Genomic DNA, 14,420 nt, shown 5'->3' on the forward strand with positions numbered 1-14,420 from the left:
TGCTGTGTTACTCAGCTTTGCTCAATTGGTTTCTTTGTCAAGAATGTCCCATTTGCCAGGTTGGGTCTCTTTTAATAGGGGCATCCTTTTTATGCGTGCTGAACTGAAAGAAGCAGCGGTGTCTAAATTGGGCACTCTTTCCTTTTGGATATATATAGCACATTAAATAGTGTAGCATGAGCAGGTCGACACCACTGAGAATATGAATGATGTTAGTTTTGATAATTGCTAACATCTGGCTTTCCATAAATCTGTTAAATTATATGGAAGCAGAATTAGTTTTCTGTGTCATAAGTAAAGAAATTACATGGAGCTGTGTAGGCAATATGGCTTTATGTTCATCTGTGAAATCCTTTTCATTTTGAACTGCGAAAGATACCCCTCTAATCTGCACTGTGATCCCACTGCATACACTATATATGCATCTCAAAAAGCCCTTAATATGGCGAAGAGAAAATTGACAATTGAATATTGCTTGTTGATGTCTGCAAAGACCAAGTGAATGCTGCACCTATGCCTTTTTCTTTGACAAAAAAATATAATGCAAAGTCTATTGAAAGGAAAACAGGTGATTTTAAAAAGTATTTTTAGTCTTACTCTAGCTGTTTGTGTATAATTCCTTCCATACCAATTTATTCATAGCTCTCTTCATGTCACTCTTCATGGCTTTTACGTCTGTCACACTCTGCCTCTGCTAACACAGTGAACAAGTTTCAGTTTCTCTTTGTGGAATCCCTGCTACAGCACTGCTAGCGGGCTTTTCAAATACTCTGTAGTGCTGTGGCATGAAAATAGAGCAGTAATGTTCTTTTTTGGTGATTATTAGCATTTTGGCAACAAGTAATGATGAATCAGACAAGGCATTTTATTAACCAGATCAGTGGAAATTTAGTGATTTGATTGTTAATTTCCTTCAGATTGTTTCGAGAATTCTTAACATCTTTTTTTAAGTGCTGGTTTTCTGAGGACTGGTGATCCCATGGCACTTACACGAGAAGCATGGCAACTAGCCATCACACCCCACTTAATTAGAGTTTAGGAAATTTTTCTTCTTAAATTCTTTTGAGTTTTTTAAATTTGTTACTTTAGAGAGGAATTAAAAGTACTTTTGGGTAATACTGAACAGTTCTAAATTTCACTCTAGTGATAAAGGCATTTTAAATGATCTGAGGATTCCTCCCTGTAATTTCTAAATTCATGTAATCAGAAATTTTCATTATAAAAAAAAAACATCAGATATTTCTATAGGAAAATAGAAATTTTTCTTCTCTTCTTCTCTAGTTTCCCTCCCAATGTTGTTTAGAGCTTTCACTGTTAAGGCTGAAACGCAGGAGACTCACTGGTTTACTGGCTCTCATCCAGAAGAAATTTTATACTGTAGCTCACTTTTCTCTACTGTATAATGATTTCCTTTTGTTACTTTCTTCTTTGTGCCATTGCTAAATCACGCTATTCTTGCACAGCTTTAAGATTTATTTGTTTATTTATTTATTTATTTAATGGTGTATAAGATGCCTCTAATTTCTTTTATGTTTGTTTTTATTTCAATTCACTTTGCTTTCCTACTAGAGTTCGTAGCTATTAGTATGGAAAACATTGATCATGCTAGGAGCTTATGAAGAATAGTGCCCCACTATTTTGGTGTAAAATCCAGCACAGAGTAGTCTAACAGACTGATTTCTAGTCACTGGAAAATCACAAAACGCCCTTGTCTGAAGGCAGATCAGTGATCAGTAGTTCCACTAGCTGTGTTGGTCTCAGCATTTACAGTTAAACCTGTTAGAGAGAGCTTAAGAATTGTTTGTGGAATCAAAAGAATGATGAAAGGCAGATGAATAAGTTGAAAAAAAATCAATGTTTAATGTCAAACATACGTGGGAGATATCAGAAAGAAGATACTCTTTTCCACCAGTAAAAACACAGTAATTACTTACTATTAAAATAACATTTGGCCTGTGGAAAAACATGCCCAAAACATTATGAATGTGCTGTCTTGCAGATATCGATGAGTGTGCCTTGAAGACCCACACCTGTTGGAATGATTCAGCCTGCGTGAACCTGGCAGGAGGGTTTGACTGCCTTTGTCCATCTGGACCATCTTGTACTGGAGACTGTCTCCATGAAGGCGGCTTCAAGCGGAACGGGCAGGTGTGGACCCTGAGGGAGGACAGATGCTCCGTTTGTTCCTGCAAGGTGAGATCATGTCAGAAACCCCATATTGCAGTGCCACTGGTGCTGGCAAAATGCTAGTTCTGAGCCCACCGTGCTGGGGCAGAAGGTAAGCTCTGCTGTGGGCTCTGAAGCTGTCATTGGGAAATCCATTGGGTCTGAGTTCTTTTTTCTTTACTGTGCCAAAGTAGCTGCAGCTGAATAGTGACTAACTCTTCTACCATGACATCCTGTGGGCTGGAGCCATTTGGGGCAGGCCTTCATGGGGATCTCATGTCATCTTTCAGTGCAACCTGCAGGTGATCAGCATGCTTACTCTGCATGCTAAAAGGGGCTTTCAGCTTCTGTTTCATGTGAATATGCATCTCTCAGGACAGATATTCATCAGTTGTGTTTCTCTTTGGCCTGAATATGTGTGAATTAACTGGTTAAGAAGGAATACCTAAGCATGACTAGAGGGCTTATCACTAAGCACTTAATTTTCTCAAGTGGAGAGGGCAAGGGCCAGCTTTCTCCTTTGCATCCCAGCTTGGCTGTGTTGGCAGTTTTCCCACTTGAGCAGTGCAGTACTTTTTGCAACTTTAAAGAAGCCAGGCATGATATATAAAAACCTACTTGACAGTTAACAGAACCATTTTCTTTTTCTTTTCTTTTTTTCCTTTATTCTCCCCCCTCCCCCCTTGTTTTTTTTTTCTCCCCCTCTGGAAATTGACCATTCTTTTTGAGCATGCTAGTGAAATTAAAATACTTTCTTCATTTCCACTGGTTAAAGAGGGGCACTGTCACTGAAATGCACCCTAACATTCAGCAGAACTGAAGAATTGCACCAGTCTGAGGAATGGTAAATCTTACATGGCCACTTTGACCTGATATGTTCACAGCACTGGTAAAGCTGTGCTTAGTGCAGAAACACTATTGGTCCTTGCATAATTAAAATGAAATTCTGGCTACTGTGACAAGCTGAACATAAAGAATGAGAAGAGGTTTGTCTGTCCTTGTGTCCTAATGCTTGTGAGCCATAGAAATACCAGAGGGTTTGGAGGGGTGCAGAGATGAAAAGTTATGTTGATGTTAAAAGAAACTGAAAGCTTCATCATATCTATATTGCAGTAGGATACCAGAAGGGAAAATCAAGACTTCAGAGTGAATAGAACCCACAGACTACCCTGCTGTTTTGGGCTCAGATGGGAATATATTCTTGTTAGTTGCTATATTTTTTACTTCAAGTAGCCTCAAGCTCCCTAAAACTCCTCCCTTCAGAAGCTGAAGTATACAACTCCACTGAATACATATCAAGGTTTTATTGTAATCTTGGGGAACAGGCTGGCTTATGAAAGGATTTCTAGTCAATAGAGTAAACAGTTTAATACATGTGAAGACATCTGGTCTGCCTTTGCAGAATTATAACTATTAGTATTCCTATTTTAAATTGCCTGTAATTTGTTTTCTTTGCCATTTCTCATTGCTCTTATTTCTTATGTTGAATGCTGTTATTAGTGTATGAAAATACATGGAATGATTGACTAGTGCATTGAGATTTTAAACTAAGCTTGGCAGTGTCTTTTGCTATGACTCTTCCTTTATATCTTCCTCATTTTCTAGTCTTTTTTTTCTGTGAATTAACATTTGCATTTTATTTCATGCCAATAGCTGACTTGTTTCAAGAGCCAAATTCTTGTCCGTAAAACAGGGAGAGCTGCTTCTCCGTCATATCCCAAGCATAAAAAAAAAGCCTTCACTCAGCATTTATTGGAATCTGTTATTGAGACATATTTTATAAATTGTGATTGTTCCCAGTACTCCAGGCGACTCTGCAAACCTACTGCAGGGCTCTACCATTTCAATGCAATTGCATGGAGAGCTGGTCCTGCTTGACCTTTGTGCAGCTTGCTCTGTTTTCAGTGAGGAAAAGGACAGAGTGCAACTAAATCATTCCTTATACTTCTTACTCCAGCTTTAAAATGATCCTACTCACCTGCTTTCTCTAGGAAACAAATCAGTGATTCGGATTTAGAATAATATGCTTTCTTTTGGATTTTCTTTTGTTAAACTCATTGTAGAGGGGGATATATTTTGTGCAGCAACTGGAATGCATAGATCCTGTCTTGAAAATAATTCGACTCAGAATCCAGTACAAAGGAAATCAGATAGCAGACTTCACTTTGAAGTTCTTTAAATAAGGTTATTTGTAGAGTAGGATAATATCAAATATGAGAAGTTGTATTACTTCAGTTGTATTCTGAAGCAGAAGGATTATTCCAGTGTTTCATCAGACGCAGCCTGTTCAAACTGGGACAAAGTTTACAAAACCATAAACTCTCAAAAAATAGCTGGATGTATAATTAGTGTAGCACCCGAAGTGTGTTTGATGCGTCCTCTACAAGTATCTTCCTGAACTATGGTGAATTTAATGCACAAAGACTGATAGAAATGTGAAGGGGAGTGGAGGAGAGTTTCTCTCTGCTGCAAAGAAATATATGCCTGGTTGTGTGTCAGGCTATATGTCAGCTTTTGTGTCCATCCCCTAATTCAGATGACCCTTCATTTGCTATGCAAAAGAAGGCTGGGAGATAAGCACGGCGCTGGGAACACTGCCCAGGTGAAGTGTGTTCCTGATGGTGAGAACAGCATGGTGGTCTGATTTCTTCAGCTTCTGACTTCTGTCCTTCGGGCTTCTGTGGAAACTCGAGTCACCCTTTACATTGGTTCCTCTGCAAGTTAGTTTTTCTTTGTTAACAGTAGTTCTGTGTTCGTAGCTCTGATACTTATGAAGCCCATAGAACTGTAAGAAAATCAAAGAGGAAGAGATACTAATAAGATGCTAAATGTCATTATCCCATCAAAAGGAAATAAATTATTTTCTTTCTATTTCTTAATTTTTCCTATCAAAACCCATAATGCTACTGCAGACCTGCAAAGATGCAAGCACAGTGTTGTACCTTAAAAGGCTTTATGTCATTGCACTATAGGAATAAAAACATTTTCTGAAAGGCATAGAACTGATGAGATTTTAGATAAAACACAGATGCTTAAAGAATAAGGACAGTAGCAGTGTATTATGATTACAGAAAGGTCTCTGGCAAAATTATCGAGTCTTGTCGGTGTTCTGAAATACGGAGAGTGAAGGCAAAGTAAAAGGTTAGCTGCTCCCCAGAGGTAGGAGTGTGGTAGCTCAGAGTAGCGGATAACTACCAGTGCTGTCACCAGATGAAAGAGGAATTTGAAAAATAATCTTGAAAGCTTAGAAAGTAAAGTGGGCTCAAGCAGACAGGTAGTTGCTAACCATTATTTAACAGCACTCCATTACAAAGAGGGGAAAGAGCGCTGTTGTTGGTGGCACTAGGCTGCAAAGACACCTGGCACAGCTCGCCTGGAATGTCATGCCTGCTGTGGGCAAGAGGTGGAGACAGTCCTCCTTTCCTACCTGTGGGAACAGAGATTTGGTCATAACTCTCCACTAGAGAAGATTTTCAGTTGTCTTCCACCACTTGCCAAAATGGGAGGATGACTCTGATTTTGAGGAGGAAGAGCTTAATTCCTGTGTTGCATCTGGCCAGTAGGAGCAGACAAGGAACTGGGTTATGAACTGTATTCCTTACTTTCTGATTTATCCCAACTACAAGAGCCAGGGAAAACAAAGCTTGTTAATTCCTTCTCCCGTGGCCAAAGTGACAAATCAGCCACAAGCACAGAATTCTCAGTTACCTTAATTTGATGCAAAGCACAGGAAAGTCAATGGGGCAATCTGGCCATATGCCCTCTGGCTATCAAAAGCACTTCAGAACCATGCTGAGCTGGTACATGTTCTACATTTCTGTAATCCTAAGTTTTTGCTTAAAAACATGATATGAACAGATTCCCACAGGACTGCTGTGCCTCTTTTTAGTAATCACTTATGAAAAGCATCAAGAGGAAAAATATTTCCTTGCTTTGATAGGTACCACTTTATTTGATGTCAGTGAAAAAACGTGTCCCGCTTACATCAGATACCGGTTTGTCAACTCAGAACAGGTTCTGATGACAGTATGGAAAAGCTCCAATGAAATGAGTGCATTTGTTTTGCAAATTGTGCAGATGTGATTCAAAGCAGACTGTAGTTTCGTTTGTCCCTCAGATTGGCTGCAGGTGAGGCTTGCTTGAATAAGGAGTAATCCGATAATCAGCATTAAAATCAAAAGAATGCGATGTCAAAACTTTTCAATAATCTCCTTGTTGCTAACTATGATTTCAGCTCCAAGTCTACATGAAACATATCAGTATGTTGGCTCACCTATAAACGGTATAATTTCAAACAAAACTCTTCCAATTTTCATTTTTAGAATTAAAATCAATTTGTTTTTCTCTGATGCAAAGAGTATATATCCTTTTCGGATGTAGAAGCAAATCTTTTGTTTATCCCAAACAATTCTGTTTAATGGTCTTTAACGAAATGTGCCATCCCATGCATTATGTAAATATTTAGCAAAACCATATTTTGGAGAGCCTGTGGGAAACAAGCTATGTTTAATACATGGAAAGAGTTATCATGGTTGCTGATAGTTTGTAGTCCATTTAACTTTAAGCTCATAGGTTCAGATGTGGAATAGAGCCAGTTGTGAGTTCACAGTAAAGAACAATTAGTGCCACTGTGATTTTGCTACATCGTACTCCTACAAAGTTAAAGGGACCAACTTGAACATCAGATGGTGCCGTTTGGTGGTTTGTGGTTGACATCAGGGCAATATGTCCTTGCAGGATGGGAAGATTTTCTGCAGGAGAACAGCCTGTGACTGCGAGAACCCCAGCGCCGATCTCTTCTGCTGCCCGGAGTGTGACACCCGTGTCACCAGCCAGTGCCTCGACCAAACTGGGCACAAGCTCTACCGCAGCGGGGACAACTGGACCTACAGCTGTCAGCAGTGTCGTTGCCTGGTATGGGGTAAAGCATTTTGGAGGGGAGCAAGAATAATCATTGGGATTTCCAGCAAAGCCCACTTTTATAAAGTCATCTGTTCTTTAAATGGGCTTTTAAAGTTATTTCACGTGCGATGGATTTGGTTGGAGGAGTTTCAGCTTTTAATTACATCAGCTGGTCTGCTTGTCTTATCAAAATGAGCAGTGCATTTTTAACTCAGGAGATGCTGGAAAAGTGAAGTGCCAATGCCACATGGTGAATTAGCAAAAAATTAACCAAGAAAAGATGGAATAAAGCAAAGCCAAATTACTAGAGAAGCATGGAAAATAAAGAGCGCTTCTTTTCTCATTAGGCACTGTAGATTATTTCCCCAAAGCTTTATTTTTGCATAGATATACTAATTGCTGCAGCAGTGAACTTCATTAAAATGATCAGTTTTCCATTTATAGCTGTCTGTATGATGTTGTCTTCACATATGATATTAATCAAGAGGTGTCTGAGCATCAGGAAACAAATTACATTCAAAGCTAAGTTACCATTAAGTGATAATCATCCATAATGTAAAGCAGTAAGTATTCTGTTTTGTATTCTATGGTTTTTTTAATGTTTGCAAAAGAACAGCTAGAAACTGAAACATCATCAGTAGCAATGGCAAATATAAAACATGATGTGTTTTACAGGGCTTACTGTGTTTGCAGTCAGCATTTCTTTGCCTAATTTTAATATTAGGTTAACAAACATACAGAGCTGAAAGACAGTGATGCAGTAAATCAGTTTATGTGCTTTATATGATGTTATCAATATCTTAAGTGCTTAGAAAGTAGCTTAATGCAAGTCCAATTTAGTACATGTGAATGCTACAATTTAGACATGTGAATGCTACAGCAGTGTCTGTTATTCACAAAGCTAAATGCTAACATAAAGTCACCTACTGGAACGTACCTGCTATTGGTCCAACAATTCTTTTAGCAGTTGGCAATAAAATCCATTTTGACTGTTGCTAGTTAGGTCAATGTTCAATGTTTCTTGTCTGCATGTATCTGCAGTGTTAATTTCCCATTTAAGTTACTGTGGCGTTTATGTGACCATGCATAGAAAGAGGATATAAATATTTACTGCAAAAATTACAGTTTATGTACAACTATTGGAAGGCACTATTTGGTATTGCTTTTTAAACCCCCAAGAACTCAGATTATCTTCCTGTATACACACTGTTTTTTAAGTCAAGAAACTAACGAATGATACTCTGAGGCTTCATGATCAACCACACAGAGAGCTGATCCATTAAATCTATATCAATTTTGGCAAAATAGCACTTTCCTCTTTAACAGAATGGAGATCTAGCTAATAAATGGCAATAAATTCAATGAGCTTTCTTTCATTTTTGTGCAGGAAGGAGAGGTGGACTGTTGGCCTCTTTTGTGTCCAAATCTAAACTGCGAGTACACAGCCACATCAGAAGGCGAGTGCTGTCCTCACTGCGTCAGTGACCCCTGTCTGGCTGACAACATCACCTATGACATCAGGAAAACCTGCCTAGATGGCTATGGAATCACGAGACTTAGTGGTGCTGTATGGACAATGGTGGGATCTCCTTGTACAACCTGCAAATGCAAGGTACGATGAGCAAGATAAAGTGGTAATGAAGATAGGGTCACTTCTGTCCTTGGATGCACTCGTTCTGGTTGCAGGGAAGTAGATAAGACCTGAGGGCAGAAAACCTGACCCACCAAAAGGCTGTGCCTTTTGTGGTCTGCAGGGTGGAAGCAGAACAATCTGTGCTTGTTTTCTTGATGAGCACAGATCAGTAATATCCCAGTGCAATTTTCATTCATTTTGTTGGAGATCCCTTTAGGCATTCTTAGTATGAGTCCAGGCTAATATTTTAATAATTGATTAATGTGAACATTCAGGAAAACGTGTTTTTGTGCAGAGTTGGCAAGCAGAGACAAAAACACTGATAGAAGTTTCACATGCATGAAAGTAGAAACTCACAGCAGCTCAGGCATATATACAGAATGGAAGGAGCAGTCCTCGAGTGCAGCCCTGCAGAGAAGGACCTAGGGGTACTGATGGATAAAAAACTGAAAATGAACCAGCAGGGTGCTCTTGCAGCTCGAAAAGCAGATGGTATCCTGGGCTCCATCACTACAGGGCTGGCCAGCAGGGACAGGGAGGTGATTGTCCCTCTCTACTCTGCTCTTGTGAGGCCCCATCTGGAGTACTGTGACCAGGTCTGGAGCCCCCAGCACAAGAAAGACAGAGAGCTGTTGGAGAGGGTCCAGAGGAGAGCCACAAAGATGATCGGGGGACTGGAGCACCTCCCCTGCAAAGACAAGCTGAGGGAGCTGGGCCTGTTCAGCCTGGAGAAAAGAAGGCAGTGGGGTGACCTCATTGCAGCCTATCAGTACCTAAAGGGAGCCTACAAACAGGAGGGGAATCAACTCTTTGATAGGGTTGATAACTGCAGGAAAAGGGGAAATGGTTTTAAGCTGAGGGAGGGGAGATTTAGGTTGGATGTCAGGGGGAAATTCTTTACAGAGAGAGTGGTGAGGTGCTGGAACAGCTGCCCAGAGAGGCTGTGGATGCCCCATCCCTGGAGGTGTTCAAGGCCAGGTTGGATGGGGTCCTGGGCAGCCTGGGCTGGTATTAAATGAGGAGGTTGGTGGCCCTGCCTGTGGTAGGGGAGTTGGAGATTTATGATCCTTGAGGTCTCTTTCAACCTGGGCCATTTTATGATTCTGTGATTCTGTGTGCTCTCATAACAGAAGTTATCCTTGATCTTATAAATTTTGTATGGCTTTCTCAACAGTGGGACAAGAACAGGGGGACACAGGCATGCCTGCTTTGTTTTCTCCTCTGTAAACAGGTCTGAGGGGTGGGCAATTACTCCACCAGCGTGGGAAGTACTGACTCTGCATTTGAGTATTTAGTAGGGAATACTTACATAAGGAACATGCCTGCAGTTTTCCAGAGAAATGACCAAGGCAGTTGTCTCTGTAACAGGTAGATGATGTAGAGCTCCAGTAGGAGCTCTAAAATGGCAAGCTTAGCCCTGCCAGTGTGCCTAATTTGGGGCTGCACAAATGTAGGATTGTCCAGGACTCTGGAAAAATTATTTTCCAGTGTTTTCTGAGAGTTGGGTACTTTTACCCCAGTTCTCCTATCAGAATGCTGTGTTTCCCCATTTATTGAATTTAGAAGCTTAGGAGCTATTTGAAGTTGTAATCTTTCTTGCATCTGTTCTGGTCCACTAGGTTCTTGCCTGCTCCTGCCCTTTGCCACACCTCACTGCCCTTCACACAAACAGCTGTTCTAAAGGCTGTAATATAAACAGAAACAGCAAAATGGTTCAGAAAAATATATATAGCTAACTTCACACACACACAAAAAAAAAGTATCTGAAGGTACTTGTCACAAAAGCCTGTTGCTGTGGATTTATGGCTTTAGTAGATACATTCTGCTTACAGACTAGGACTAATGAAAAACAGATAACAGAATCATAGGTTGAGTTGGAAGGGACATCAAAGACCACTTAGTTCTACACCTCCCACTGCAGGCAGGGTTACCAAGCACAAAGATCAGGCTGACCAGGGCTGCATCCAACCTGGCCTCCACTGCTTTTTTCAGACTCCACAGAAGTTAAGCCTTGAATTCTGGGCTTTGTATCCTTTGTAGTGAAAACTGATCTCTTGCTTCTTGACAAAAATTACTGAACAGAATTATGAAGATGTGTTTTGTGTTGTGTAAAATGTTCTTATGTTCACTGTGCAAACTAAATGGTTGCTCAGGATTTTAAATTATAGAAGTCAGCTTTTCTGCCGTTCTTCAGAGTTTTCCCAATTGGTTTGTGGTGGATCAAAATAAATAGATAAATAAACATAATGCTCGTTTGGAGGTTTTGTGGTTTCTGTAGATTTAGTACATATAATAGTTTTGTAAATGACTGAATGTTGCAGAAAGGTATTTAGCCATGGAGTAAAGCTCAAAAGCTACATGCTGTTTTTCTTCCTGAAACCTACCCTGAACCAACAATGTGAATGATTTTCTTATTTCAGAAAAACAGAGAGCTTCTCTGTATGGGTAGGATCCAAACTCTTGCCATCGACTTTCGTGCCTGGGAGAAAATGAATCAAGTCATCTTTATTGTCACTGTTGTGTGCTGTTGTGGCCTGTTATGCAGGCCAGAGTCTTTCACAGCCAGATTTCTAATTCACATGTAGTTCAGGTCAGTTCTGGTGGTTGGTAAATAGTCAGTACAGGGAGAAAAAGTGGAGATTATTTAACTGCTATTTAGAACAGCCTCCTCAAAAAGGCACCACAGTCGGGACCTATGGAGACACCTGAGGAGGATGGCTTATACAGGTATTTTTTGCATGTAGTAGATGCATCCACGTCTGCCAGCTAGTATCCCCTGTGCTTTTTATAAGTTGTTCTGCAGCGGTGATTGACACCCACTTGTTTGTCTGTGCAGAATGGGAATGTCTGCTGCTCGGTGGATTTAGAGTGTCTCAACAATAACTGACGTCCTCAGAGTGGACTGTGCTGGGGGAGGAAAACTGATGGAGTTAACATCTGAAATGAAGCCGTATGCGTTGGTGTTTTGTACAACAGACAATTACCAAAGTCTCCGCAAGAGGAAGATGTTTGGGAGTTGCCTTTGGGACCTATCACTATGCTCATCCTTGCTAGCCTTGTCTGGGTGACTTACAGTACAGCGCATATAAGTCAATGGTTGTTACAAGTTCTCAGTGTTGTAAATTACACACTTTTCCTGTCAAGACATTTGCAAACATGTTTAAATTATTTCATGGGTATACTAATGCTGTATTTTTGTTTTAATTTGTGTATTGACAACATGATAGAATTCAGCTCTTCTTACTTTGGATCTAAATGTTACAAACGAGACAGCCTGTTGTGATTTTTGTCCCATGATATCACATACTTAGTTCCAAGGTCCCTGTCGGATGTATTTATGAAAATATGTATGTATGTACAGTCAGATTGCATAGTACTTATATTTCACAGCTGTCCAACATTTTAAAACATTGAAAGGTATATTTGATTGGATAGAATGGAAGTAATCAAACTGAGTCTGTCTTATAAATGCCATGGCAAAAAGCACTTTCTTTTCCATGTGTGTGGAGCAGCAGCAAGACTCCCATAGTGAGCAATGCTACGAAAACATCACACCGCCATTTCAACACATGTTCAGAAGAGTCAGTAGTCCTTATCTGTGTTCTGCTTTGCAAGAGAAACTGCAAATGCTGAAAAAGGGTATAATCCCTCAGTATTGCAGTGAGAAAATGGTCAGCCTTGAGATGATGCAGTTTGAATGGATTTTGCAGTTTGGTAAGATTTTGCTGTTGATTGTAATGTCATCGATTAGTTCAGATTTTTTTCTTTTTTGTATTTGCAGTGATAATGGTGTCCACCCTTCTCAGTAACTGCTGCCGTAATGGCAAAGTGCAGAAGGTGCTGTGCCAGTGACATGCAGGACAGCAGACCTTAACTGTTGGTAACTTTCATTACCCAGTTAATGGCTCAGTAACAGGTTTTTCTCTTTTTTGTATTTTACGACATAGAAAAAGTTTTAAATTTACCATGCACACAGTGTCTTTTAGTACATAAGTTTAGATAGAAATACAAATGAAAACTCGGCCCTGTACTGAGGTTAGAGTTTAGTTTCTCTTCTGTTTATGCCTACTTTTCTCCTGAGACTAGAAAGTTTGTGACACTAGAGCAAGAATATATTTCTATGATGATGACATCTTCAGCTTAAATGTCACCTTTTTAATGTGCTGTTGTGTTTTGTTCTGCTCATTTGTGCAGTGGTTTTTTTTGTTTGCTTGTTTGTTTGTTTTTCTTTTTATTCAATTAACTGAACAACGAGTATGTGGAAAGGAGTGCAGGAATAAGTAAAGTGACTACTGTCTGGACAGTCAACATCTGAGGCTTTCATAGCTTCGTGCGGAAAACATGACACTGCTAAAAGAAGAATGAAGTGTGACTGAAATGAAAAAAGAGTCTTAAATGAAGTACTGCCATGTTTCTTACAAGGGGAAAACTGGCAAAACAATATAAAAAATGATGTGACGATTCAGACAGTTTTCTTCCCTTTTTTTTCAAACGTTATTTGTTTTATCTAACTCCGGTTTGTGTGGTAAATTTATTTTCTTTAAATGCCCCGTCATTTCCAGCTATTGATGTATTGACTATATTTGCATTGCCATAATGATTGTATAATAAGGGAAATGGTTGTGTTTTGTATGATACTCCAAGGATGTCTGTAAATCATGCCAGCTCATTTTGTATATCACATTGTAAAACCCAACGGTAATTCAGTTGGATGAGACATCCAGTGGGATGAGATATAAAAGGGGAATGATTTAAAACTTGTGGGCATCTAAATAAACTCCTATGTACAGATTGCTTTCCTTTATTAATGGGATTTTAAACTGCTAGTTGCTGTCCTTTCCAGGCTTGAACTTGTGATGTTGCTAAGAGGAGTGTTTGCCTGGAGAAGTAGTATCAGAACTGCAAGAAATTCTTCATTTATGCTTACGCAGACAAAATCGTATATTCCAGTCTGTCACGGATACCAATTTGTGAAGCTCTGTGAATGGGATTAATGACAGCACAAGCTTTCAAAGTCGTTCTTTTCCCATTTAACTCACAGTAGTGAAGCCCTTTCCCAGGATGCTCTCTGAAAGCTCCTGACCTTGTTGAGAGTGCATTCAACAGGTGCACAGAAATTCATATTTTGCCTTTCGTATACGGATTTCCTTCCTGAACCCAATGCAGATTAATTCAATGAAACTCTTTCAGAGCATTTTATTCTGCATTATGTGTCATTATCTCCAAAGTTACACAGCTTGAATTGTTTACATAAAGTCAAAATATTGGCACAGACCTGTTTACGTTGCATTTTAAGCAGTTACTCTATGATGAACTTTTCCATATGAAGCAGTGTGATCACTAATCACATCACGTTTCCAATCAGAAGCTACTTCCTCTGCTCAGAGGTCGGATTGAGGCACAAAATGTAACTCACTATGATCGTCTGTGACTGAGGTAAGGATTTTCAAAACCTCTTTCATTTGAAGGGCCTTGGATCCCTGTTCACTGTAAACCTTTTGGGCACTGAAGTAAAACTGCTGCAATATAATGATTATTTTTATATCTCCCTTACTACAAGGAGAGATACAATTACAGGAAACACGATTTCCAAAAATCTCTTTGTGAAAGAAGAGAAGAGCAATAATTTTAAGGTGAGGACGATTGTCAACATGCATTTGTGAAAGGCAGCTTCCTGCTACTTACGGGGCTTAGACCAAACTGTCACTGTTGATAAGTG

The 14,420-nt window shown here is 39.7% G+C and overlaps 1 protein-coding gene across 1 annotated transcript in view; it reads left to right on the plus strand.

Annotated features, from left to right (window-relative positions):
• The window catches only part of NELL1 (neural EGFL like 1), a 266,056-nt gene extending 252,573 nt beyond the window's left edge, over positions 1–13,483 (plus strand). Inside the window, exons 16-19 of the mRNA XM_042837211.1 lie at positions 2,000–2,193; positions 6,904–7,080; positions 8,456–8,680; positions 11,538–13,483. Coding sequence (XP_042693145.1) covers positions 2,000–2,193; positions 6,904–7,080; positions 8,456–8,680; positions 11,538–11,588 — 647 coding nt within the window. The 3' untranslated portion in view covers positions 11,589–13,483. The remainder of the gene's footprint in view (positions 1–1,999; positions 2,194–6,903; positions 7,081–8,455; positions 8,681–11,537) is intronic.
• Positions 13,484–14,420: the final 937 nt, after the last annotated feature.

Source organism: Centrocercus urophasianus, unplaced genomic scaffold, assembly GCF_019232065.1.
Source record: "Centrocercus urophasianus isolate 14NV4802_14NV808 unplaced genomic scaffold, USGS_Curo_1.0 seq_7, whole genome shotgun sequence".
In the NCBI taxonomy this organism is placed as follows: Eukaryota; Metazoa; Chordata; class Aves; order Galliformes; family Phasianidae; genus Centrocercus; species Centrocercus urophasianus.